This window comes from Globicephala melas, chromosome 10 (assembly GCF_963455315.2).
Source record: "Globicephala melas chromosome 10, mGloMel1.2, whole genome shotgun sequence".
Lineage (NCBI taxonomy): Eukaryota > Metazoa > Chordata > Mammalia > Artiodactyla > Delphinidae > Globicephala > Globicephala melas.
The window spans coordinates 92,885,920-92,913,719 of record NC_083323.1 but is presented as its reverse complement, the minus strand read 5'-3'; the positions used below and the strand labels follow the sequence as shown (position 1 = coordinate 92,913,719).

Below are 27,800 nucleotides of genomic sequence, written 5' to 3'. Positions count from 1 at the left end.
ATATGTATGTTCCTATTACCATTTACTTAATTGTTTTGGGTTTGTTTTTGTGGGTCTTTTTCTTCTCTTGTGTTTCCTGCTTAGAGAAGTTTCTTTAGCATTTGCTGTAAAGCTGGTTTGGTGGTGCTGAATTCTCTTAGCTTTTGCTTGTCTGAAAAGCTTTTGACTTCTCCATCGAATCTGAATGCGATCCTTGCTGGGTAGAGTAATCTTGGTTGTAGATTTTTCTCTTTCATCACTTTAAGTATATCCTGCCACTCCCTTCTGGCCTGTAGAGTTTCCACTGAAAAATCAGCTGATAACCTTATGGGGATTCCTTTGTATGTTATTTTTTGTTTTTCCTTTGCAGCTTTTAATATTTTTTCTTTGAATTTAATTTTTGTTAGTGCAATTAATTTGTGTCTTGGTGTATTTTTCCTAGGGTTTATCCTTTATGGGACTCTCTGTACTTCCTGGACTTGGGTGACCATTTCCTTTCCCGTGTTAGGGAAGTTTTCAACTATAATCTCTTCAAATGTTTCCTCAGACCCTTTCTTTTTCTCTCCTTCTTCTGGAACCCCTATAATTCGAATGTTGGTGCATTTAGTGTTATCCCAGAGGTCTCTGAGATTGTCTTCAATTCTTTTCATTCTTTTTTCTTTATTCTGCTCCTCAGCAGTTATTTCTACCATTTTGTCTTCCAGCTCATTTATTCATTCTTCTGCCTCAGTTATTCTGTTATTGATTCCTTCTAGTGCATTTTTCATTTCAGTTATTGTGTTGCTCATCTGTGTTTGTTCTTTAGTTCTTCTAGATCTTTGTTAAACATTTCTTGTATTTTCTCAGTCTGTGCTTCCATTCTATTTCCGAGATTCTGGATCATCTTTACCATCGTTACTCTGAATTTTTTTTCAGGTAGATTGCCTATTTCCTCTTCATTTATTTGGTCTTGTAGGTTTTTACCTTGCTCCTTCATCTGTGACATATTTTTGTGCCATCTCATTATTATTATTTTTTTAATGTGTGGAATTGTGTTCTTGTCTTACTGGTTGTTTGGCCTGAGGCTTCCAACACTGGAGCTTGTAGGCTATTGGGTAGAGCTGGGTCTTGGTGCTGAGATGAGGAACTCTGTGAGACCTCACTCCAGTGAGTATTCCCTGGGGTCTGAGGTTCTCTGTTAGTCTAGTGGTTCGGACTCGGAGCTCCCACCGCGGGAGCTTCCCCCCGACCCTGGGCTGGCGAATCAAGGACCCGCAAGCCATGTGGGGTGGCGAGAAAAATAATAAAGTAAAAAATAAAATTAGACGAAGAAACTAACAAATATGTTAGAAAGAATGTAAAAATATAGGTATGTCAACAACCGGAAGGTATATCAGTACCACAATAGTAACAGAGGGAAAGGAAAAAAAAGGGAGGGGGGGGGAAGGCCTTGGCTGTGGAGGGCGGGGCCTAAACAAGGGCGAGTTTTGGGCAGTGGGCGGGGCCAATGCTCAGGACCCACAGGGCTGGAAAAGGCCCTGGGTGCTGTTGGGGGTGGGGCTTAGGCTCAAGGAACAGAAGGGGCACAGGCATGCCCCCCACCGCAGTCTCAGAGGGCACGGGACCTCACCTGGGAGCCCAGCAGGCTCCCTGCATCTGAGTGGGCTGGGTGATGGCCCTCCACTCCTCTCCTGCTCTTCTTGGAAGAGTCCCTCCCACCTGCCTCTTCTGATTTCCCTGGCCTCAGGGGCGCTGATCCTGTCTGGCCTCCACTTCTCCTACCCCCTTCGGTCCCCCTACGTCCTACCGGTTCACTTTGGGTTTCCTCCCATCTCCTTGGGGGTCAGAGTTCCCCCACCAGTGGCCGTCAGGCACCCTAGTTGTGGGGAGACGCTAACTCCACGTCTTCCCACACTGCCATCTTGATTCCTCCCTGCCACTGACCTTTTACGATCCTTTCTTCTATGTGTTGTTTTATAAGATTGAGATCATACTGAACTTAATTTTCAATATTTTGTCTTACTTATTAAGTCAGTAAAAATTCTATGTGAACAAAATATTTAATGGCAGTCTTTTAGTTTTTTACTGTCTAGCTACACATGGTTCATAAAGTTTACTGTTAAGCTCTGTATAGAACAAGTTTATTATTGAAGAAATAATGAAAACTTATACTATTTCTTCTCTCACATTCATGGTATCAAAAGTATCAGAAAAAGAAATTATGAAGCAAAGAATCATAAGGCATTTGATGGGATTATGCTTTCTTAGTGCCACAGACTCCATTTATTGGTTATTTGTAAATGTTTTCCTTGCTAATATGCAGCTGCAGTCACTTTCCTAGACCCAGAACTAGGAAAAAAATTAACTGTTTCTCTCTCTTGCTGAAGGTGGTTGGAGGTAAAGTGAAGAAGCCCGGCAAACGTGGTCGAAAGCCAGCCAAAATTGACTTGAAGGCAAAACTCGAGAGGAGCCGGCAGAGTGCAAGAGAATGCCGGGCCCGAAAAAAACTGAGATATCAGTATCTGGAAGAGTTGGTATCCAGTCGGGAAAGAGCCATTTGTGCCCTCAGAGAGGAACTGGAAATGGTAAGAAAGTCTGTCAATAAACGCATGAAACAATCAACCTAAGCTATATTAAAACATGAAGATACCAGTTTTTAGCTATCCAGTTGACGAACGTGGGACAGCACATTCATCTGTTAGCCAGCACATAGGCAAATAAGCATCTTCATACATTGCTGGTGGGAGTGGAAAGTGACTGTTTCTTTAAGGGATTGTTTATGACAGGAAAAAAAAATCGAAAATAACCAAAATGTTCAGCAGTAGGGGATTGGTTAAATTATACTACATTCATGTGTTGGACTGCTTTGCAGGCCATGAAAATCACAGTGCACATGTATGTTTACTGATGTAAAAAGACACTTACAAGATATTGCTAAGTGGAAAAAGCAGTGCAACAGTATGTAGTAATATGCATAGTATGATACTATGTGGCCTGGTTTTATTCATTCATTCATTCAGACTTCAGGTAGTAGCTGTAGACATATACAAGAGAATAGGTAAAAGGGAATAGAAACCCCATTAGTACTGTGAGCTCAGGGGAGGAGGTGACAGGTTGAAAAGAGAGAGATAATGCTAACATGATCATTACAAAACTGGACAGGCTACCCCCAGCTTTTTAGAAGGTAAGAGAATTAAGTCGGGTCATGAAGAGGGTCCAAATGTACACTATTCAGTAGACTTTTTTTAATACGTTGAATTGGACTTGTAAATTATGTTTCACCTTCTGCACTGTAAGCCACTGCAGGACATAATCTTTGGACTGATTAATCTTTTATACCCCAAAGTCCATAGTACACACTCTGGTAGAAGGTAGATGTTTAGTGAATATTTATGAAATAGAGAAAGGAAGTTACAAAATTATTTATTTTAGGAGTAGAAATAATAATGTGACAGTCAGCAAAAAGAGATGAATTCTAATGAATGGCACTCCATGGGGAGATATACTTTTAGCCAGAGGGCCCTTTTTAATCTGAGCACTACTCCAGCACATCACAAGAAGATTCAGCAGTAGTTTTTCACCCTCTTCTGAAGATAGCAGGCCTCATCCATGTCCTAGGTTATAAACAGGAATACAACAGAAGGTGGGATTCCCAGCAGTCAATTTGACCTCTAGTTATGGGAGTTCTTATGTCTAGGATTTCCACCTGTGGTTGCTGAACTCTGACTAGTAAAATTTTATTTAAATATATTTTACATATTTCAGTACAAGCAGTGGTGCATGGCAATGGACCAAGGGAAAATCCCTTCTGAAATAAAGGCCCTACTCACTGGAGAAGAGCAGAACAAATCTCAGCAGAACTCAAGCAGGCACCTGAAAGCTGGGAAGACAGACGCTAACAGCAATTCCTGTGAGTACAGTACATGGGAGAGTTTATCTTTCGAAGAGTGACTTAAAGTAGGCTTTCTGTTGACCACTTTCCTTGCTGTGTCTTCAAATAAAATAAAATGTTGATGTCATTTGTAATACACTAATAAGCAAGTGAACTGGCATTAGATTCTAAATATTGAAATGCGTTATACATGGGGTCTATAAAGAGCAACTGATAAATTCATGGGAAAATTTTAAAGTAGACTCAGTCAATAAGTGAGAGTGTACCAGTCTAGTTATTGTTTTGGCCGCACTGCACGGCTTGCGGGATCTTAGTTCCCCGACCAGGGATTGAACCTGCACCCTCGGCAGTGAAAGCGCCAAGTCCTAACCCCCGGACTGCCAGGGAATTCCCTAGTTACTGTTAGTAATAACAATACCTTTGATTTTGATTTACAAAGTATTTTCACTTATGTTTATCGTAATTATTTCCTCCAGTAATTGTGTGAAGTATAATTGTACTTTTTATTTTATAGATGAAGAAATAGCACAGGTGCTGTTTGGTAAGGTGCCCAAGGTCACACAGCTATAATGGTAGAACCTGTCCTCACCTAGTTCAGGCTCTATCTAGTACAGTAGCCCATCACCTGTAAGAATTTTTTTTTAATTAAGGAGAAATTCACATAACAAAATTAATCATTTTAAAGTCACAATTCGGAGGAATTTAGTACGTTCACAGTGTTGTACAACTACCACCTCCGTCTGGTTAGAAAACATTTTATCACCCCAAAAGAAAACTCCAAATGCATTAGCAGGTTGCTCGCTGTTACCCCCTCCCTCCAGCCCCTGGTAACTATGAATCTGCATTCTGTCTCTATGGATTTACCTCCTCTGCATATTTCGTATAAATGGAATCACACTGTGTGACTTTCTGTGTCTGGCTTCTTTGACCTAGCATAATGTTTTCCAGGTTCATCCACCTTGTAGCATGTATCAGTACTTCATTCCATTTTATGACTGCATAATATTCCATTGTATATGTATACCACAATTTGTTATCCATTTATCCACTGATGGATATCTGTTTCTACCTTTTGCTATTGTGAACAGTGCTACTATAAACATGCATGTACAAGTATGTATTTGAGTACCTGTTTTCAGTTGTTTTGGGTATATACCTAGAAGTGGAATTGCTGGGTCATATGGTAATTCTATATTTAACTTTTATTTATTTTTTAAAATATTTATTTTATTTATTTTTATTTCGGCTATGCCGGGTCTTAGTTGCGGCATGCTGACTTCTTAGTTTCATCATGTATGTGGGATCTAGTTCCCTGACCAGGGATCAAACCCAGGCCCGCTGCATTGGGAGCACGGAGTCTTACCCACTCGACCACCAGGGAAGTGCCTATATTTAACTCTTAGAGGAACCAAAAATTGTTTTCCACAGTGGCTGAAATATTTTACATTACCACCATAGTATATGAAGTTTCCCATTTCTCTGTGTCTTGTCAACACTTTTTATTTTCCATTTTTGAAAACTGTAGCCTTCCTAGTGAAGTGGCATCTGATTGTGGTTTTGATTTACATTTCCCTAATGACTGATGACATTGAGCAACTTTTCATGTGCTTGTTGGCCATTTGTATGTCTTCTTTGAAAAAATGTCTCTTTATGTCCCTTGCCCATGTTTTAATTGTCTTTCATTATGTTGTTGAATTGTAAGAGTTCTTTATATATTCTGGATTCTAGACCTTTATCAGATATATGATTACACATATTTCTCCCATTCTGTAGGTTTTTTCGCTTTCTTGATAGTATCCTTTGGTGTACAAAAGACTTTAATTTTGAGGAAGACCATTTTTAATTTTGTTGTTCATGCTTTGGGTACCATATCTAACAATCCATTGCCAAATCGAAGGTCATGAAGATTTGCCCTGTGTTGTCTCCTAAGAGTTTTATGGTTTTAGGCCTTATATTTAGATCATTGATCTATTGAGTTAATTTTTCTATATGGTGAGAGATAGAAGTCCAGCTTAATTCTTTTGCATGTGAATATACAGTTGTCTCAGCACCATTTGTTGGACAGACTGTTAAGGTTTTAGAATGAAGATGCCATATGTTGATTTCTTCATCATTGTGATTGCTTTGGGAGCACTTGAAAATAGTTATAAGGAAATGTTACAAACTTTTTATCTTTTAAAAAATTTTTTATAAAACTGAAGGATTGGCTTTTTATAGCTGTTATTAGATGAGGTAACATTTGCCTTAATCTAAATTCAATTAATGAAAAAAAGCCAAAACAGTTCAGTTTTCTTTCAGTCTGTATTTGAAAATAGCCTTCCCGTAGATACTAAATTAAAAAAAAAAAAGCATGCATTTTAAAACAGATTAACCGAACTTCATTGACTTTAAAAGCATTCTTGAGACTTCCCTGTGCCTGGTGGTGCAGTGGTTAAGAATCCACCTGCCAGTGCAGGGGACACAGGTTCGAGCCCTGGTCCGGGAAGATCCCACATGCCACGGAGTAACTAAGCCCGTGCGCCACAACTACTGAGCCTGCGTGCCACTACTGAAGCCCACGCACCTGGAGCCCATGCTCCACAACAAGAGAAGCCACTGAGATGAGTAGCCTGTGTACTGCAAGGAAGAGTAGGCCCCGCTCACCGCAACTAGAGAAAGCCCGCGCATAGCAACGAAGACCCAACGCAGCCCCAAATAAATAAATAAATAAATAAATATATTAAAAAAAAAAAAGCATTCTTACATTGGTAACTTTATTTTTCAGGGTGAAGAGCATATAAAATGATGAGTCAGTGATTGAAGCCAATATTCTGATTCTTATTGGAGGATGAATAGGCAAGATTGTACTTCTTGGCTCCATTTACTACCTACTGCTCAGTCATCTCTGTAAATTTGCAATTTCTACCAAAATGTGTGATCATAGATCTCAAAGGATTTTGCTTTAGTTTTCAACACTTAGAAAATTTACAGACATTCAGACCTGTTCTGGTTGGTATTGCCACCCATGGCATTTAACATGTTGCAATGCTTGAAAGTACAGTAGAGAGAATGAGTGAAGATTATATTTTTTGCACCTCAATTCCACATTGCTTTATTGGTTAATTTATATTCTTTCCATGTAATTCATGTAATTGTATGTGTATGTGTGTTTAGGTGTCACTTCCTTTCATGTTTTTGATTGCCCTACAAAGAGAAAGCAAATGGGCTGATTACTGACTATAAGTTCTCAGCCTTTATGGACCTAATCTTATTCCTTTATATTTACTTGAGTAATGTTTATTTTCTGCATGAACCATTTCTCCTGTGAGCCATTCCAGCATAAGCTGTGAATATGTATTAACAAATTTATACATTTCTATTTTTATAATCCATAATGATATGCCCGTTTTAAATAATGTACACATTAACAAAATCCATCAAGGAAGCCCTTAAGATAGCCTCTATTTAAAACTTTTGTTGCTGTCTTTTCTAACTGTATTTATACAGGTTTGCTAGGGCCTAATCTGTACTTGGAGAATAATTAGTCAAACTTTATTTTTAAATAAGAAGTAACCTGTTAGGCATTTCAGTAACATACATCGTCTTGACAACCCATACAGTGTGTTTCTATTGTATGTCTATATATGTATATGGGGAGGGCAGGAGTGAATGTTCACACACATTTCGTTTTGTAATCACCTAATTTGGAGAATTTTTCTAAAGAAAATAGGATGAAATTAGCTGCTGAGATGGAGTTTCTGCCTCAAGAGATCTGGAACGAAATGAGGGACACATTGCTGGTGGATCTAATGGCGGTAGCCATAACCAGAACACTTAGTTTCTTCCCTGATTTGAGTTTCCTTATGAATGTATTCTGAGCCAGAGAGAAACACACTGTGGGTGTGCATCCGATTCAGCCCTGGCCATGCCTCCACTCTGGAGTGAAGCACGGAAGCAGAGTCGCCAGGGGGCCTGGCAGGAGGGGCAGAAGGCAGAGGAGTTCCCTCCAGTTCCCACCACAACTACCTTTGCTTTCTTCCTGGCTACCAAATGGAGTGATGGTTGAGGAGTTACACTCAATATGATACACTCAGATCTGGGAATCTTTTGATGTCCCCACTGGGACACTTTAACACTCTCTCTTCTCTTTCCCGTCCTTAAATCAGGAGTTGTGTTCTCTGTTGCTGCTAAATTGTAATTGCTCTTTGCTCTAATGAAGCAAACATTTGGCTTCCAAACAATATGTGTTTTCTTACGAAGTAGTTTAAGAGGAGGCATCATAGTCTAGCTTGACTGTGAGGGGGAACATGAGATGGACCACATAGTTTCAGGTGATGAGGTACCTCCCTCCTTCTCTGAGGCCATGCATTTGAATTAAGTGCTTCCCCTAAGCCTGAGTTCCTGAAGATCTCTTGTGCTTAGGTCGCAGACTCAGATCTCTAGTCTAGTACTGTGTGACAACTGATATACCACTAGCCCAGTCTGTTGGGCCTCTCTGTGTTTTGGAGGACTGGGGGTTTAAGAGTATTTAATGTCTTTTTAGGATCACAAATATAGATAGATTAAAGATTGTTAATATTCAGGCCTTCAGAATTTAAGTTTTTTAAATATAGTGTTCAGATTGTAATGGGTATGTTTTTGCCATCTGGTCTACTCAAATGTATATTTTTATTTTGCAAAACAGCCCAAGACTTACTCTACGTTGCTTTGTTCAGTACCTTTTGAATTCCCCAAAAGAGTTGTTTTCAAAACAAACATTCCAAATGAATGTGGCTCTTCAATGGAATGTCCCCATTGTGCTTGAAGTGTTTCTTCTCTGGTTGTGATTTTAAATTTTAGGCTCATTTGAGCTACTCCCCTTCCCTTCAGTATCTTTACAAGAGCAGTGACTTTGTCCTCAGGTAGCCGATATGTAATTTTGGGTGAAAGTAAATTACAGTTTATTTCAGTTTAATCCTAAACCTATCTATTTGGTATTTTGGAGTAGATCAAACCGAGAGAAAAATTCTTGGTCTTAAAAAGGAGTGTTCTGATTGCTTTGGGTATTGTGCTGGTTGCACGCTTTGGCCACTTGAAGCATGTTAATAAACGTCACTGATTAAAACAGCTGGAGCATTTCTTGCCCCATTCCAGTTAAGGAGCAGCATGCTGAAATCCTAGCATCTCTCACTCACCTATAAGGACAACATACCGGCTGAGAGAGAACAGAAGCGGGTGGAAGAGTCAGCGAGCTCAGTCCCCCTTCATCTGTTCTGCCGTTCTCCTTGCTCTCTGAGTACACAGAGTAATATTTCCTTTTTCCTTTTCCCAAAGAAAGGAAGGTAAGGGGGAAAATAAATTTACGTATTTAGACCAGTCATATTCTGTTGTTAATTTAGCATAGATCCGTTGTATATTAGAGCAACTGAGTATAATATGAAATAAGTTTGACTAGATCAAATTTTAGGATATAGTTGAAGTTCTTAAATTTTTTTCTGTTGTATCTAAAATCTTTCTAATGTATCTAAATCAGGATCTTTCATGCTGCAGCAAGTTCATATCACTGTTTACCAGCTGACTGACAGCATTTATCAGCATCACCGTTTAGCATTTTATTTTATCATCTTTGAATTGGTAGGCTTGATTTGGGTTGTTCCAAAAAGCATAGGTTTAAACTGGACTTAGTTAAAATAAAGGCAAATAAAATTTAAAAATGTAAATGCGATGTTTCACAAGAAATCAGTTGCACATTATCAATTACATTTTTAGTTTTAAAAGAGAGGAAAATTACTACTAAATCACATGGTATTTTGGGGCATTGAAGGAATTTTTCTTTCTCTGAAGAGCATTGTACAATTATATTTTTATGAAAAATAAAATATCTTCACTGGAGCCATTTCAGGTTGTCTGTTTCACAATACTGAAGTATGTCTGTATAAGCATAGTAAAAAGAGTATGAGATTTAGGCAGAACTGGTCTTGAATCCATTTTTTGCGTCACCTTGAATTATGTACTCTCTCGGCTTATTTCCTCATATGTAAGAAAGTGGGAGGATAATTTCCAGAGTAATTGGTAGGCTAAATAGAGTTATGAGAAGCTACTTCTTAAGTAGTAAAGAATTACATTAAATTTTAAATATTCATGTGTGCCTGGGTTTGACTATTAAGATTTAAATCACTAACGATAAATATATTTTAATGGTCTGGAATCTAAACATGTAGTGTTGCAGGCCTCATGTTTCTGAAGTCTTTTTAGCTATATCATTATGTCTATCCCTGGAATGGTGTATAGTTGGGGGCTCTTCTTAGCAATAATAGCCTTCTATTAACTAGATTAATTTTAAGAAGTTAATGTTCCACCTGGCAGTAATCCTATCATCTGTATAAGCAGGTTTTCAGGCTGCTAGGTAACCTGGCTCACTTTTCCCTTATTCCATCCATTTTACTTAATTACACAGTGTCATGAATCGAAGCGGGACTGCTGTGTGAGGTTGTGCTGAATGTGCATTGCACAAAGGCACCCAGTTGAGGAGGCCTAAAATCGACCTCACGTTCCTTTCAACAAGCCACGTGAGGAGGAAAGGGTGCCTGCCATCGCTCACCGGGTCACACGTATGGTGCAGGTCTGCCCAGAGAGGAGCCTTTCTTAATCCCTCTACGTGGAGGGTGCCTTTCATAAAACGTGCAAAACGACAGTGTGCTGCAGCTGGTGTATTGCTGGCCCCAGAAGAAAGCCAATCATGTGCATCTATCCCAACTCCATGCTGAGTGACATCAGATTGGTAGCTTTTAATCAGCAGTGATGGGAGTACTGACACCACAGAAATCAGTAAATGCTACCAATCAGGGATTTCCCTCCCCTGCCAGAGAGTTGGTTTCCAGCCGACCACTGTAAAGGCCTGGTGTAGGCCAGCATGGCCCTGACCCGAGCAGCCACATTTGAGGCCCCACGTATCTGACTGGAGGACACATGGAGCTGGAAGGACTCTTTGTAAGTCTCTAGGAAGTTTGGAGGCATCCATGTCAAATGCAGATTACTTCACAAGACAGATGGTGGTCGTGACTCAGAAACGGTTATGGGTTGCAGAGAACTACCCAGGTGAACTCTAGAAATAACTGGGAGGCAGATCAGCTGAATTCTTAAAGCAAGCCTTGGGGTCAGAGTGGGTACAACTAACTTACCTATTGCTTTGTGACACAGTGCTCCCAACACTCCAGGGCTGGGGGTTGGGCTGCAGTTGGACAGTCAGCTTTGGCTTACAGGCCATTTTGACTCTGCAGTTAGATAAGTATTTGAGCAGGAAAAATCTCCTGAGATCCAACAGAACCTAATTCAATCCTGCCATGCCTCAGTGCCCCTTTCCTGAGAGGCAAACAGTGCCTGACAAGCCCCGAACTTTACAGCCCCGAACCTGGTCAAGTCAGCAGGCTAGAAATGACGACGCCTGTGCCTCCACTAGGTAGCCTTGGATAACCCAGAACCAGCAGGCCAAAAGCCCACAGTGAGTTCTGGGTTTTCCCACTTCAGTGGAATGAACACCATGCTTGCCGATACCACAGGAAAAGAAGGTATAGGGTTAATGACAAAAAGTAAATAGTAATGCCCCTCAAACCTCAGGCCCCTAAGGAAATGAATTCCAACAACAACCACGTGATCCTGGAAGCAGATGCTACCTCCACTGAACCTTCAGATGAGACCCTGACCCTAACCCTGTGACTGCAGCCTTGTGAATCAGAGGACACAGTTAAGCTGTATCCAGATTCCTGCTCACAGAAGTTATGAGATTTAAAAAAATGTGGGTTATTATAATCTGTCAAATTTGGGGGTAATATGCAATAATAGATAACTAATACAATCATTCCATTTTTTTCCATGTGAAATATAGATTTCATATTCAACTTATAAAAATAAACTAGTTTAAAATATCTTCCAAATAATAACAAACAAAAAAATAACCATACTCCTTTTTGTCAGATCCCATATTCACCAAGCAACTTCCAGATTCCCAATTATTCCAAAATCAGTAAGAATGTGCCCTGAATAAGTCATCTAAGCATTCTGGTCATTGGAAAGGAATAGATCCCCTTGAAAATCAATACACTGGCCTCTGGTTAATATACTTCAGTCTCCCGAATAAATGTGAGGGTGACTAGGGAGTGAAGAGTCAACCTTAGTCTGTGGGGTCAGTTCTGGGACAGGTGGAGCCAGGTTGGGATAATACCACTAAGATCACTAGCAGTTTCCCGAGGCCAGGTGATGAATGCCGCTGCACCCAGCCTGCGTGCATCCAGCCTGCAGGTGATCTTAGCTGCCAAAGGGCAAGGTCTCACTTTCACCTTCCACAAGGTGTGACAGCTCACATAAACCAAAAAACGGAAGCAGGTGCTATTGGAGATCTCTACCTAGTCTGTGAAATTACATTGAGTTTTAATATGTGGCCTGTTCTAGTTGAGGGTTTCTTTAAACCACAAAACGGATAAATATAGGCAGTGTTTTTCCCCTTTGTCCTCCAAACAGTATACTCACATATCTTTTCTTAAAAAAACAAAAAAGCCATAAACCATTTAGCTGGTTTAAATTTTTCTTCAAAATAAACTTAAAAGTTCCTTACAATATTTGTGTTTGTAAGTTTGAGTCTGGATTTTCATTGTGTTTCTTTGCCCCTTCACTCCAATTATCAAATAGCTTTAAAAAAACAAAAAACAAAAGAAAAACTATCTTGACTTCAATTTCACTTGATTTCACTTAGATTTGTTTCGAGTTACAGTACAATTCACTTATGGTTCAACTGAAAATATATAATGGTTACATGTTTTTAGCTACAGAGTTGCCTACAATTAACTATGGCCAGGAGTGACTTAAGTCCCGTTTCACTGGTTTTTCTTATATTTGACTAGAATGGTTAAATTAACAGTTGAAACTGATTTCCCTCCATCAGTTCTTTCTATTGTATATGTGGAAATCGCAACACAAGAATGATGGTAAAAGGCTGCATTCTCAAGTGTTTTCATATCCTGAATTTAGACCATGCCTTCTTAATAGTTCAAAAAAATCCCCTTTGGAGTGAGTGAATAGAAGTAGCTCTGTCACCTACCTCCCATTCAAGTTCCTGTTCCCAGGTGTTCCTTCCCCCTGAGTCTGCAAAATATTAGCAGAACTAAAAAAGAAAGAAAAGAAAAAAAGCTAAAGAAGGAAAACGATGCCACAATTTGAGAATGGTATTAAAAAACTGTTTCTACTAGTTAGCACATAGCAATAGGTGCTGAAGAACTTGAAAATGGAAAAATCCATTGGGTTAGCAACAACTAAATTCAAATAACAACAATAGAAAACCTTTTTTGAGGGCTTCCCATGTGTTTGGTAATGCACTGAATGAATGATTTACATGGGTCTGGGCTCGTTTTATTACAATCCTATAAGGTGGTATGATAGTCTTACATGTCAGCTACGGTAGAATACCAAGTTATTTAATCAACACTAACCTAGGTGTTGCAGTGAAGGTATTTTGTAGATGTGCTCAACAGCTACAACCACCTGACTTTAAGATTATCGTTGATAATATGGTTATCTACTCGGTTAAAGGCCTTAAGAGCAAACAAAAATGAGGTTTCCCTAAGAAGCAATGCTGCCTCAAGACTGTAGCATCAAATCCTGCCTGCTGGCCTGCCCTAGATTTCAAACTGAAGACTGCAGCAACTACCTGAGTTTCCAGCCTGCCACCCACCCTACAAACTTCAAGCTGGCTGACCCCCTTAATTGCAAGAACCAACTTCTTAAAATATTGTCATCTATCCACCTATCTATCTGTCATCTATGTCCTATTGGTTCTGCTCTTCCTGGAGAACCCTAATACAGGTAGGCATGTTATTTTCCCCATTTTAAAAATAGAGAAGCTGGGGTTTGAGAATTTGCTGGTTAAACCGGTGGTAAGCAGAACCTGAGCTTCAACACAGAAGTTGATTCCAGAGCCCTTGAAAACAACCATCATACTTGTGATTAAGGAAAACTTTGCTGGCTGGAGGTGTCACTGGAGTCTTGTGCCCAGTTTTTACTAATTTTTAAAGGGTCATTCAAGTATATATAGTCCATCTACCTGGAGAATCAGCCCAGAATTTTAATGAGTCTGGACTGATGAATAGAGTATAAATCCATTCTTCTCAGACACTGTGCTCCCCACCCTCTCCACCATAAAACTCTTCACAGATCTTTTGCTGCCCAGGTATCCATGCCATGGTCCGCATAGCACATTCAGGGTCCTACTAGCAGAATATAGTCTCCTAAAACAGAGCACTCTTTGGAAGGTATTGCAGGGAAGCAGAATAGAGAGGATTCATTCAGAATTCCCTTATAGTTTTCATTCCCCATATCTAGCTGTTGTGGGCAAACAGCTGAAACTGCTATATTGACTGTCTGCCACTGAAAACCAGATGATGTTCTCAAGCTTCCAGACCTGCATCATAACCCTGAAACCAGATACACACACCCAGCATTTCTGGGGGTCATTTTCCTGCAGAGTTAAAATCACACATCCTTCAAATTATAGGTGAATCCTAATTGTATAACTCAATTAGGGTTGATGAGAGTTTTTAAAAAGCAATACTTTTAAAGAGGCTTCTTCTAGTAAGTCAGAAAAAGACAAATATCATATGATATCACTTACATGTGGAATCTAAGAATGATACAAATGAACACATTTACAAAACAGAAACAGACTCACAGACATAGAAAACAAATTTATGCTTACCAAAGGGGAAATGTGGGGAGGGATAAATTAGGAGTTTGGGATTAGCAGATGCAAACTACTATATACAAAATAGATAAACAACAAGGTCCGACTGTATAGCACAGGGAACTCTACTCAATATTCTGTAATAACCTATATGGGAAAAGAATCTGAAAAAGAATAGGTATTTGTATATGTATAACTGATTCACTCTGCTGTACAGCAGAAACACAACATTGTAAATCTACTATACTCCAATATAAAATAAAAATTTAAAAAAAAACAGAAATAGATTCACAGACATAGAAAACAAACTCATGGTTACCAAAGGGGAAAGGAGTGGGAGGGATAAATTAGGACTTTGGAATTAACAGATACACACTACTATATATAAAATAAATAAACAACAAGGACCTACTGTATAGCACAGGGAACTATATTCAATATCTTGTAATAACCTATTCGAGAATGGAAAAGAATCTAAAAAAGAATATATACTTTTACCTTCAGGTGTCCAGTTTACACCTGAAACTAACACAACATTATAAATCAACTATGCTTCAATTAAAAAAAATAATAAGGAGGCTTCTCCTGAGAAAGACAGAGCTTTTGAACAGAAGTGTTCAGTTGAGCAAACAATTCAGAATGGCCCAGACTGTAGGTAGGGGCTCAAAAAATTCAAGAGGGTCTGAGGGAAATGAGACGGGCCAAAAATATAACTGCCTACCTACCAGGAACACAGGAACATTTACTTTTAGGGAAAGTCTAGATTACACTGCTATGGAATCCATAAATTCTGAGAGTCAAATAATAAAAGGAGAAAAGAGAGAGGCCCTGGTAAGTGTGGGTGGCATAACTGCGTGTTTGGTGAGATGGGGTTTTTCGAAAATGCTACCATTTGTAAAATGGGTTTAAAATAATATTTTGACTAGTGATTTCATGTCTGTAAAGGGTATTAATTATTTTGGAATTCCCTCCTATGTTGAGATGCTTTGTGTTTTGAACACACTGATTAGTTAATCTGCAGCTGCTGCTCTGGGTGCTCAGCAATTTTCACTGTCTTGTTGCTATGCAACGAGGACTTTCCCCCAAATCGCCAGTGTGCCAGGCCCTGTGAAGAGCTGTTGGGGTCTGCCTACTGGCCACAGTGCCACCAAGCGGTCGTTCTGCAAAACAGTGGCACCAAGCTGTTTCGTTTCCATGGCTGTCTAATCACGGCCCCCTAAGGTCGTCTCTGCTCCAGATGAATTAGCAGGTTCATTAAGCAATGGGGAATTGTTTATTCTTTTCATATTCTTCCCAACACAGTGAGGATTTGTTCACTCCAGTGAATGCATCATGCCAGCGGCACAGCAAATTTGAAGAATGTTGGACTGGTCGGCAGAAGGCATTTTTGTTTACCCCTACATTGACCTCTCTTGGACATAATTTGCTCTTCTAAACAGTGAGGGGCTTGGGTTAGGTCTCCCAACGTCCCATTCCTTCTACTCTAAAAGTCGAATTCTTTGCTTCTGTTACGTGTGGTTTTTATAAGGAGCATAACCTTGAAGCTGATCCTGGTCCAGCAGCTCCAACAGATCTTTCTTCTGTTGCTTCAAAGCAAGTTTGGCAGGTAGCAGCAAGGCTGGAGGGAGAAGGGAAGCACTGCGCCCACCAGGAGAGCCAAGAGTGCCAACCTTATCTGGCAAATGACTCTGCTCCCCACATGCTTGGTGGAGGTCCCCCTGGATGAAACTGCCCTTGCTGAGAACTCTGGCCCAGGGCATTCATTGGTCCCAGGCACCCTGGGGAAACCTGTGACGGAAGGTCCACAGGGAAGTGTACCTGAGCAGGATGTGCTGATGGACTTTGGGCAGCAGGCTGGTGGCACTAATGATTTCACTGAAGATTAGAAGGAAAGGAGAAATTTGAATTCCACCTCAAAGGATGCGACCCTGTCCCTTCCTCTGATGGTCTGTGGGCACCTGGAGCCAGGGAGGGGAATTGCTCTCCTCAGAACCCTGCTCCCCGTTAGCTTTCCTGAACTCCTGGTTGGAAGCTACATGAATCCACATTCGTGATGCACCTCGTCATGTGCCTGATAAGGAGACTGGAGTCGTTTTCCTATTCCCCCCAACAGCCTGCCTCCCTGTGCTTGGCAGGTAAACGTGAGGTATGGTGAATGTTGTTCCCGTACTGCTGGGACTTATGCAAATCTTCATCAGTCTGTGCGTTACATCCAGTTTCTTCCAAATTCAGGATCAAGTGAGACAACAGGAATCCTAAATATTAAACTAAAAAAATAAAATAAAATAAAATGAATTATCCACATGCTGAGAAAATGTAGCTGAATTATCATAGGTCATGAGACTTCAGAGCTCTCTCCATTGTGATTTGATTAACACTCTTTAATTTGTCATTATTTGGGAGGATTTAAAAAAAAAACTAATCTCGATAACAAGAGTTTGTAAGAGGTTGTCTCACTCAATTTCCACCCACTGGGGTAAACTCACAGAACATTAAGGACAGAATGGAGCTTTGTAATCATCTAGTCTTTTTTGGTTTAAACTGAGACCTAAAATACATATATAAATAAAATTAAAGTAAATGAAATTTTGCTTGTTACAATCTGACTTTAAAAAATAAATTTAAAAAAAAAGTACTGCAGGGTCTCTTCTATTTTTTAACAACTCTGAACCACAAAATATGAGGGCCATGTGACATAAACATCTGGCTCATTTTGTCTGGTCAGCCATTGGCTGATAGGATAAGGAAGAATATGTGGAGGGGAAAGAAAAGGAAGAAAATACAAGACACTCTTTATCTTTTGACTTTGATTAAAGAAAGCATCTCCACTTAAATGCATCAGCTCTATAGATGTTTTGTGGATGGAATACTTTATTGTTCTCATTCTCTGCCCCAAATACCAAGTCTAATCTTGTTTCCCTGTGTCTGCGAGGTGGGATGTACAGCTTCTTTCCCATTTCAGACGTTTAGCACCACCAGCCCAGGAACCTAGCCACAGCCAAGGAAAAGGTGAGGGCCAGCTCACTAAATTTCTAGACTCTCCTGTTAAGAATGCCACGTTCTCCCAGACCTCAAGATTTCCACGCAGGCAGCAGCCATTAGGCCCACAGAGGTCTGGATGGGTTTGGCTACTCATGTATTCCATAGAGAGAAACCTGTCTTGTCAAGGAAAGAGCAACAGACTTGCAGTTAGGGGACCTGAGTGTGAAAAACAGCTCGGTCACACTCCGACTTGGGCAAGTCACGTAGAGATGATAATATGAACATCACAGAATACTTGAGAGGATAAAGTGAGATAATACAGGTAAAATCACTGAACAACTGATATTATTATTTGCAATTCTCGTTAACTAGGGTGTGAAAATGCCACCAGTCTTGTCTGTAAACCCGTTATTGTTTGAATAAGTACATCTTTAAAATGTGCTAGTCCTAGATTTGAAATAATGGAGACCTGGCAACCAGAGAAGAAAATCTCGAGTTACCACAGCCAAAGAAGAGTCTGAGCTTGGTGAGGGTATGATGATACATCCTGGAGAGAGATGAGGGGTAGGAAGTGCTGGCTGGAGAAACGGCCTCATGTCTGAGTGTCCAGGAGAAAGAAGAAAGCGCTCCTTGCACTTGCTGTCCTAGGGGATAGGGGCAGCGCCGGGCAGCCAAAGGTGTCTGCCTGAACTGCAGAGCGCAGGGAGATCCCATCTGCACTTCTCCCTTTGGCATTTTCTGGGCTTGCCCAGGCAGGGTCCCTGCTCATTTTCTTGAGTTTAACTCAGAAGAGACGTAAACATCCTGGACACAGCCTAGATGGGACACAGATGTGAGGAAAACAGCACGGCCACTTCAAATGTTTCAAGGCATCATCAGCTGGTTAGGTTAAGGGAGAATGAAAGAGAGACAGAAAAAGAGACAGAGACCCAAATTAGGCAACTCTATAAGCTTTCTTTCCCTAAGAATCCTGATTATAATTCGATCACAGAAGACTACCCAGCAAGTTCCAATATATTCCAATATACGGCGCGCTCTCCAGGACGGATCCGGACAGAAGGTAATGTAAAAACATATACAGTATTAAGACTTTCTAAATGTTGCTTAGTAGAGAAATTCAAGTCTCTGAAATGTGTCACACAGCAGATTTCATTTGGAACAGAAGCCCATAGTTAACAAAATTTCAGTAGGGAGGAGAAAAAGGAAACAGAATAAAACCAGGTTGAATCATTAATCAAAGACTGTGTATATGGCTTATGCTTTTTGGACCTACTGGTAAATTAAAAAGTAGGAAAGCGTTCTTTTTTTTAACGTATGTAACTAATACAGGAAAGGGACCATTGACCATAAGCTCAAGGTGAAAGCTTCCTCGAAAACAAAAAGCAACTAAAATAAAAAACACAGAAACTAAAATCAATAGTGAGTGCATTTTACAAAATCAAACATTTCCCTCAGAAAGTTGATTGAAAAGAAATATATAAATAGCTTCTGTTTTTACAGTTAAAGTTTTTAATCTCTGGTGCATAACAGTAATTGAAAGAATTCTGAGAAATCAGACAAAAGTATTGGGCAGATTTGAATTAATGGGCCAAGCAAGCTTTTTCTCCTTGGCTTCCCTGTCAAATGAACCATAGCTTGAGTCTTTGGCTACAGCTTTGGCCGTGGGTAGGATTTCTGAGACGCCGACATAGTTTTTTTTGGCCATCCGTGAACTGGTTGTGATAGTGTAGGCATTGCTTCGGTAACACTTCATCGAGGACATGCAGAAAGTCTCTTTCATTCCTCTCCTAAAATTGGCATTATAAATGGAATACAGAGTAGGTTTAGAGGCTGAGGAACTAAAGGATATCCATGTGATAGCTGTAAAAACAAGGGAACTTTTCTTATAGTCTCGTTCATGGGGGTGCCACAGCTGAGCAACATGAAAAGGCAGCCAGGAGAGCAAAAACAGAAGATTTAAAATGAGGAACATCTTGACAGTTTTCACTTTTGTCCTTGGGACGATGTTCGTTGTCCTCCTCACTGTTCGACCATCGGTGCCGATTCTCCAAATGTATTTTATGACCTTCTGGTAAAATAAGATTATGAGGACAGATGGAATCACAAAGCTCACCAAGAAATGGATGACGGTATAGGCAGTTCCTTCCCAAGAGGAGGGGAGGAAATAGTTACAATGACTGTCCCAGTTGGAGCCATAGAAAAAGAACACGGGGGTCACAAAGGCCGCCTCAAAGATCCAGGACGCTGCAATCATCTTCTTGGCTTTCTCTCTGGACACCTTGAAGCTCAGAGGGTAGACGATGGTGTAGAACCGGTCTATGCAGATGGAGAGGAGAACGTACACCTGGACGCCCGGGGTGAGATACTGAAGGTAGCGCACGGCCTTGCACATGGCGCTGCCCAGGGCCCACCGGCCGGTGGCGAACTGCAGCAGGACGAAAGGCATGCCGGCCACACTGACGAGCAGGTCAGCACACGCCAGGGACACCACAAAGTAGTTGGTGGTGGACTGAGTCCTCCTGCTCCGGTGGATGACCAAACACACCAGGGAATTGCCAAAGACAGAAAACAGCCACAGGGCCCCAAAGAAAATGCTGGCTGTGGCCACTTCCCCGGGGTTTGGTCTGTAGCGCAGGTCTGTTCCATTACTCCTCCAGCCGTGCTCCTCGTAAAGCGCCGTCAGGTCCTGGCTCAGCAGAGGGGAGGCCATTTCCGTGCAGCTGTGGTTTTGGAGGGGCACCAGAAGTGTAGGAACAACCAAAGGCGGCTTGCTGTTATCCATTCTGTGAGCAAAAACCATATTCATTTTTTCCCTCTTAGTTCTGGATAAGAAAAGAAGAATGAGGCCTCCTGTTAAAATGGTGTTACACGGATTGATTCCTAAGACTAACAATCTTATTGGACGCTTAGATCGGTTGTCATCTGTCAATGAGTAGGGCTTGTGTGTTGGCAGGAAAACATGACTACTACCCGGAAAGAGCTCTGGCCCCGTTTCTCTTTCATTTTAGGATGGTTTCAGCTGATCCCAGCTCAGGCTTTCCCTGGCCTCCCCGTCTCCTGACCCTTAGTCAAATGTGGTGGAACTCATAGCAAGCCCCACTCCTACACTGAACCTTGTTCCCTTCATACGCTGGGGATCACGGAGGGTTAGAGAGCTCAAATCTGGCTCATGGTTAGGGTGTTACCCCCAAATGAAGTGCTACTGGAATCCCGGTAGGTACGTGAGAAGTTCCTGAATGTCGTACCACTAAAGTAACGAGGCTGCAAGGGAGGAAAACTTGGGCAGATGGAAACACACAGGCGTCGGCTATGGAAAAAGCTAACAGAAATCTGTGAATACAGACTGACTGGCCACTGGGAACGATCCTGTCGTTACTTACTTTAGAATTTCCATTACAAAAGCATTATGGGAGCACATGGAGCAAACATAACACTTTCACATGAGCCAGAAGTAGCGCATTTAATGACACATAAACATAGCCTGTTTTTTCCCAAAAGATGATAGGCCACCTATCAGCGACATATTTTGATGCTATTCCGTTGTTAGTATTTCACAAAATGACCCTGACTGAGGAATATACAAGATGTCCCCTAATGAATGTGTAACCAGGTTACTAGAAACCTTATGGCATTCAGATGATTATAAGCAAGCAACTCTAACTTTACCCAGCCTTTATTTTAACTTTTTTTTTCCTACTATTCAGTGAGGGGGGAAAAAAAGGTATACTTTTTAATAGGGAAAAAACCTGTATCATTGTGGGCCATTCAATTAAAATTGAGGTGACTGGTTGCAGTCCGATCATTAGGGTTTAATTTGGTCTGAATCTATTAAGCAGAAAGAGAAAGCACAGCGATTGAATCCATAATAACCAGAGCGATCCCACCTGGCCGGTGGTGCAGGGGAGGGCACACCAGCGACAGGCTCAGCAGGGCCTCCCGGCCCTCTCCGGGGCTCCTGTCACTACACCTCACAGAGAACCGTTTCTGGGGTTTAGAGGTGAGATGAAAGAACAGTTTTAAAGACCCATTTTTCCTTGAAGGGTTTTCCCAATGACTTGTGGTAGGGAGAGGGTGTTAATAGATATTGTCCTCACCAAGAAACCACATTCAACAAAAGTCTGGGGCTCAGGGCAATGCACTGAAGGCCAGGTCCAGGTTCCCTTCAAGGCTTTTTTTTGGTCCATGAAACAGCCCTACTTGATTTCTCAAAGAGAAATGTATGGTAATTAGCCATTTTAATAACTAAAAGATCTTTAAGCACGGCTGACTGGTTGATAGTAAATTGTAAGACTAGCTACCATACTTTCCATATAAAAAATTAGGATACACGGTCTGAAGACAGGACATAAGATCTAAAATTAGCACTGTCCTAGAAAATCTGGAATGCATGACTGTTATCCTTACAAAATTGAAATAATCTTTTCACCTTTTTATGTGTAAAACCTACAAAATTCAAAAAAAAAAAAAAAAAACCCAAAGCCCCCAAAAAAACCCTACAATTTTTTTAAAAGATTTGAAGTTTAAAAATAAAACAGACGAGCTATTTTCCCAGACAGAAGGAGCTGTTCTAAACTTTGGGGGATGCCTGTGGCCTAAATACAACAGGAGCTGGGAGCACAGGCACTTTCCCATGGCTCCACACACACTTTGAAACCTGTGAACTTCTGTTTCTTTCTTCCTCTCACAGCAAAACTCTGCAGGTGAAACTCAAGATCACCACTACCACCAAAGCGCTGCGAGGCCTTCGTCCATCCTTTCCTCCAGCCGCTTTACATCAACTAGTGTGTCCACCAATTTCTCTGACGCCCCGCCCCCGCCCCCGCCCCCGCCCCACACACTCCTGCCTGGAAGCGCAGGATCCCGCTGCTCAGAAATGGAACGAGGCAGCCTGAGGAGTTCTCCAGTCTAGGTCTCCCCTGCTTGATGGCATGACTTTTCTGACTGGACCTAAAAGTGCTGCAGCTCTGTTTACTTATTCAATACACCAAGAAACTATGCTAGGTACTGGGAGAACAACGAAAAGTAAGGCTCATGAAAGGGTAAATGTATAAATGAGCTGTCTACCATAGTATAACTGAATTCTATAGTAAGTATAATTAGTAGATAAGGAGCTAAGTGACAGAGAAAAATAGGGACCCGATTCTTCTTGGGATAGGGGGAAGGAAAGGAAAGGCTTCACAAAGGAGGTGAGGTGTAAGCCGGGGACCTGGAGGATGAAGGTCCCTTCTTCAGGAACACAAGGGGTTTTTTAAAAAGCCCCAAACATTACAAGGCAGGGAGAAAGCATGTGGAATGATTTGGGGGTCATCCTTCTAGGGCTGATCTTTTTTGGGCCCTTTTCCCCTTAGAGGTATAGTCTTCTGCAGACCATACCTCCCAGACTATACAGTCTCTAAGTGCCCTACAGTCAAACTGACCTACATTTTCCTCATGGTTATAATGAGAGGTTACATTTTCCACATTCATGGACTGAAATGTGGTCACACAGTGGATAAGAATATACAGAATGGCTGTGGATTCCTTGTTCACAGAACATGTTGTTACTCCTCTTCCCAGTTTGTTTTGCTTTAGAGCCATGGCTCTCTAGCTTAGCAACACACTGAACTCTCCCAGGGAGCTTTGAAAAAAAATACAGATGCCTGGGTCCTACCCTTAGGGATTTTTTTTAAAATTATTTATTTATTTTTGGCTGTGTTGGGTCTTCGTTTCTGTGCCAGGGCTTTCTCTAGTTGCGGTGAGCGGGGGCCACTCTTCATCGCGGTGCGCGGGCCTCTCACTGTCGCGGCCTCTCTTGTTGCGGAGCACAGGCTCCAGACGCGCAGGCTCAGTAGTTGTGGCACATGGGCCTAGTTGCTCCGCGGCACGTGGGATCTTCCCAGACCAGGGCTCGAACCCGTGTCCCCTGCATCGGCAGGCAGATTCTCAACCACTGCGCCACCAGGGAAGCCCCCCTCAGGGATTCTGATTTAATTGCTCTGGAGGGCAGCCTGGGCATCGGGATGTTTCAGAGTTCCCCAGGTGATCCCAACGCGCAGCCCAGACTAACAATCACTGCTGTAGAATGGCTTCCATGTTTCTGTCTTCTCTCATTAACTAGGGGGTCCTGGGAAAAGGGCATTATTCTTTGTCCGTGCTCTACAGCTTCCACTGAAGTTCTTTACATTAATAATCGCTTGTTAGCTATTTACTGAATTGACTCCATAAGTACAGAGAACTGAAATACAGGCCTCCTACTCTAGGTGGCTCTGCTAGGAGAATTAAATGCAGAGACAGAAAATCACCGTGTGTTCTCAGAGAGCCGAAAAGCTGGTGACCATGGAGACAGGGGAAAACATGGCTCCAGAGCAGAGCAGGGCAGGTGAAACTGAAGTCACCCAGGTCAACTCTCACTTAAGGGACAGTCAAGGTAGTTTAGGTGACCGCAGACAGCCTCCGGCACCCCCCTCCCAGAAAACATGGTCTGCCATATTATAACTAAATTATAACTAAATTCTAGGGTCCCAAAGTAAAAGTTCAGAAAGGTCTCCCCTGCTCCATTAATTTGGAAATAAATACATCTTCAAGGGGGTGTTTCTGAAATACAAGGGCTGCGGAATTCAAAATTATGTCTGGGTCATCCATATTCAGTAATTACAGCAGCAACAAGAAAGACTTCTTCACCTCTTTCCTGCTCAACCTGTTTGTTCCCAACCAACTCGGAGACTGCCACATGACACACTCCATTGGGTTGATATCGAGGGCCCCTATTTTAAAATATATCTCTATCTATATATTATCTAAGAGAGGAATTATTCATCTATTGGGATCTAAGAGATGGGTTTTAATATATAGGTGGGGAAAATGGTGGATGGGTTGACATGGTGTAGAGCTAGGGACTGGGGGACCTCTGAAATAATGGGACCCTGGAGAGTCCCATCATTACAGAGGTCTGGGTCTATATATAAAATGATATGTCTATCATTTTATACTGTAATTTTTATTTTGAACGTTGTCTCCCCTGTTGCATTATGAGTTCCTTAAGGACAGTGACTGTGTCCTTATATCCCTGGGGCATACAGATATTAATAAAGGTTTACTGAATAAAAAAATGGATAGAGGTGTTAAGAAAAATTATCCAATACTTGAAAATAAGGCACAGAGAGCATAGCCTAAGTGTTTTTTTTTTTTGGCTGCACCCTGTCCAGGGATCGAACGCAAGCCCCTGCATTGGAAGCATGGAGTCTTAACCACTGGACCGCCAGGGAGGTCCCCATAGCATAACATTTTAATGTCATGCTATGACATTGTTAAATGGGCTTCCCCAAGGATTATTTAATTCTCTGGAAGAACGTATCTGTGCTTGATTTTGCTATTACTATATGACTAGCGCCCAGACATTACACGCTAACATGCAAATTTCTGTCTAGTAGATAAAATAACCCCAAAGGTTATAGACTTATTGCCCTGTACGACAGTGCCTCCTAGCAATCTTATGCTCACATTATTTAAGGAAACAAACAACAGCAATGACAAAAAAAAAAAACCTATAAATATCCATTTATTCAAATGCTCTTGGAAGCAACCTGATTATCTGATCAGTTCCTTCAGTAATAAGTTAATAAATCTTTGATATGGTGTTCATTCTATATTTGAATGAGTCACGATGAATGACAGTCATTTTAACTTTTTGAAAATCGTGACAGTCATGATTTTAACTTTTTGAAAATCATATTTTGATGGATGGCTGAATGTATGAATGATTAGAAACTAATGAGAGGACCACAAAGAGGACTAGAGGGGCGCAGATGAGAAACTGTGTTTACTTCACAGTTTGCCGGCAGCTATTCCTGGATAAGCACATCCTTGCTGGTTAGGTTTCTTCTAGACTCAAAAAACCCTAACAACAGATTTCTTTTTCCCTCCTGAAATTCTAAAGATCCACAGATGTTCTCATAATATAGGAAGACCATTTTTTTCTGACATTTGTTTAAAAATTTAATGGCAAATTAGAATTTTATAATGTTGAATATTTATATGGTTTGGTTGGGGAAAAAAAATGAACGGAAACATTTTCTGTAGAATGGAAAGTATCTGCTGCACCTAAGCAGATACATTGGCTGTTTACTAATGAGATTAATTACAATGATGACAGTATTTATAACATTACTACTACCAAGAGTTGGTATTTATTTTGTGCTTACTAGGTGTCTGGTACTTCATATGCGTAGCCCTTCGAGGTAGGTAACATGATTAGTCCTGTTTTACAATTGAGAAAAACTGAAGTTCTTCCCCAAGGTCATACTGTTGGAAAGCCACAATGGGCTGGATGTGAATTCAGACAAACTGGCTGTACATGGACTTCTCAATCAAACATAGGAATATAAAGTTATTCCCCCACAGCCTCTTGCTACCCACAGATACATCTGTTCAATATGCTAGCTGAGAAGTATGTGACACAGTGAGCATTTGGGGGAAAAATCACTCCCACTATATACTGCACAGAGGCTTAGCATCAAAAGTGCAGTAGAAATGTTGGTCTAGAAATACAGCCTTTCTTCAGAGTAAAGAATGTGAGAATATTGGAGATTCATTATCGCAGATGATTAACTTGTTGCCTTTTAAATGCGGAATGAAAGCAGAACTCTAGACGTCAGTTTGATTAAAGTGCAGAAAAAGTTTGATCAATAGTATTTCCCTGAGTAGGAAATTCTCTTTTAAATTTTAATTGTTGTAATTTAGGAAATATAATGGTGGTAGATGTTTTCCTTAAATCTTTCACTGTTATATAGGCCTAATTTACCTACATATGAAATCAGAATGGAACAGAGGTGGACTGGGACCGGCCTGCATGGGGCTCCGCAGAGACAGCTGTGCACATTCCTTCCCAACTCCAAGTTCAGCGACATCATGTTGGTATCATGAATCAGCCATGGTAGGAATATTCACACCATGAAACTGACAAACATCACAAATAGGTTTTTTCCCTGAAGAGCCAGTTGTTAAACGTTGACCAGCCCACCGCTTCCAGTAGGGCAGAGTTTACGGGGCAACCTATCCCGAAGTCCTGAACTTACACAGATCCCTGAATTTACAAATGGCTAAGGAGGTCCCATACGCTCTTCAGAAGCTTCCTGAGTTCCTATCTTGCTTTTGGCTCTGAGCTATGGCTCTGGTGCGGACACTGAGCTATGTGCTTTACAGAACTACGTTAAGGCCCAGGTAGCCACCAGCATGACTGTGGTGGGGAAGAGGAAAACCAGAGAGACAGAGACATGTTCTCATAATGTGCCACCCAGACAGGGTTGCCAGATAAAATACAGGATGCCCAGTTAAATGTGAATTTCAGATAAATAACACATAATTTTTTAGCATAAGTATGTCCCATGTAATATCTCCTACAATATTTAAATGGTGTCCTGTATTTTTATTAGCTAAATCTGACAAACCTACACACCCAGAACATAATCTTCTGCTGAAAAACATTTATTTTTCATCTCACAATACAGGAATATTGCAAAGTGGTTATGTGTGCATGCTTTGAAGCAGACAGCTGAAGTGTATGTCCTTCCTCTGTCACTCACTAACTAGTTGTGTGATCCAAAACAAGTTATCTAACCCTCTTGATTCCAGTGTTCTCATCTGTAAAATGGGGACAATTAGTCCCTATCTCATTTGATTATCATGAGGATTGAATGAGATAACAGATGCACAGGAGTTAAATGAGTTATTACAAGTCAATCTGCCTGGTATGAGAAAAACATTCAATCAGTGTTATCCTGCTGTAGTTCTAAAACACACCTAGCTTGGTGTCTGGCACACAGCGAGTGCTGAAAAAATTAGCACTCTTACTACTGTCAGCCCATAAAAGTCTTCTAAGCCATATGACAAGCAAATTTTAGTAACCACATCACATACTATAGTGATAATACTAACATTAGTCACGTAATTTAGCACTGTTAAGGATGAATGGCTTTTGTGAAGGGGCCTGGGGACCTAATCATCATTCACAACATTGTTTTTAAGGGGAAAGTCATTGGGGTCCAAATAAATAAACATAGCCTTTCTCCAAGTTGGGAATGATTTTATAGTGACATGTTAGCCAGATAAAACCTTTTTCTATACCCTAAACCAAAAGACGTAAATATAACTGGATTGACTATGTCTTTCTCAAAAGCATATAGAGTCTATGCTGCTTAAATTATTTCCTTTATATAATTTTGAATAATTTCAAAAGAACCTCATACTTTCAATGAAAACCAAGTTTCTTCTCCACCATCTGAGACCAATAGCATCACGACTTAT

At 40.9% G+C, this 27,800-nt stretch overlaps 2 protein-coding genes across 5 annotated transcripts in view; one reads left to right on the top strand and one right to left on the bottom strand.

Moving 5' to 3' along the window:
* The window catches only part of CREBL2 (cAMP responsive element binding protein like 2), a 56,774-nt gene that overhangs the window by 20,040 nt on the left and 8,934 nt on the right, over window positions 1–27,800 (top strand). For 2 of the 4 annotated variants that reach the window (XM_030841428.3, XM_030841429.3), the window contains exons 2-3: window positions 2,346–2,543; window positions 3,724–3,868. In XM_030841428.3, coding sequence (XP_030697288.1) covers window positions 2,346–2,543; window positions 3,724–3,868 — 343 coding nt within the window. Of the gene's footprint in view, window positions 1–2,345; window positions 2,544–3,723; window positions 3,869–6,614; window positions 7,865–15,839; window positions 17,173–27,800 lie in introns of those variants that run through there. The other 2 variants (XM_030841431.2, XM_030841432.2) reach the window with 2 other exon arrangements.
* Window positions 18,516–27,800, bottom strand: part of GPR19 (G protein-coupled receptor 19) — a 31,382-nt gene continuing 22,097 nt past the window's right edge. Inside the window, exon 4 of the mRNA XM_030841426.2 lies at window positions 18,516–20,341. Coding sequence (XP_030697286.1) covers window positions 19,072–20,325 — 1,254 coding nt within the window. The 5' untranslated portion in view covers window positions 20,326–20,341 and the 3' untranslated portion in view covers window positions 18,516–19,071. The remainder of the gene's footprint in view (window positions 20,342–27,800) is intronic.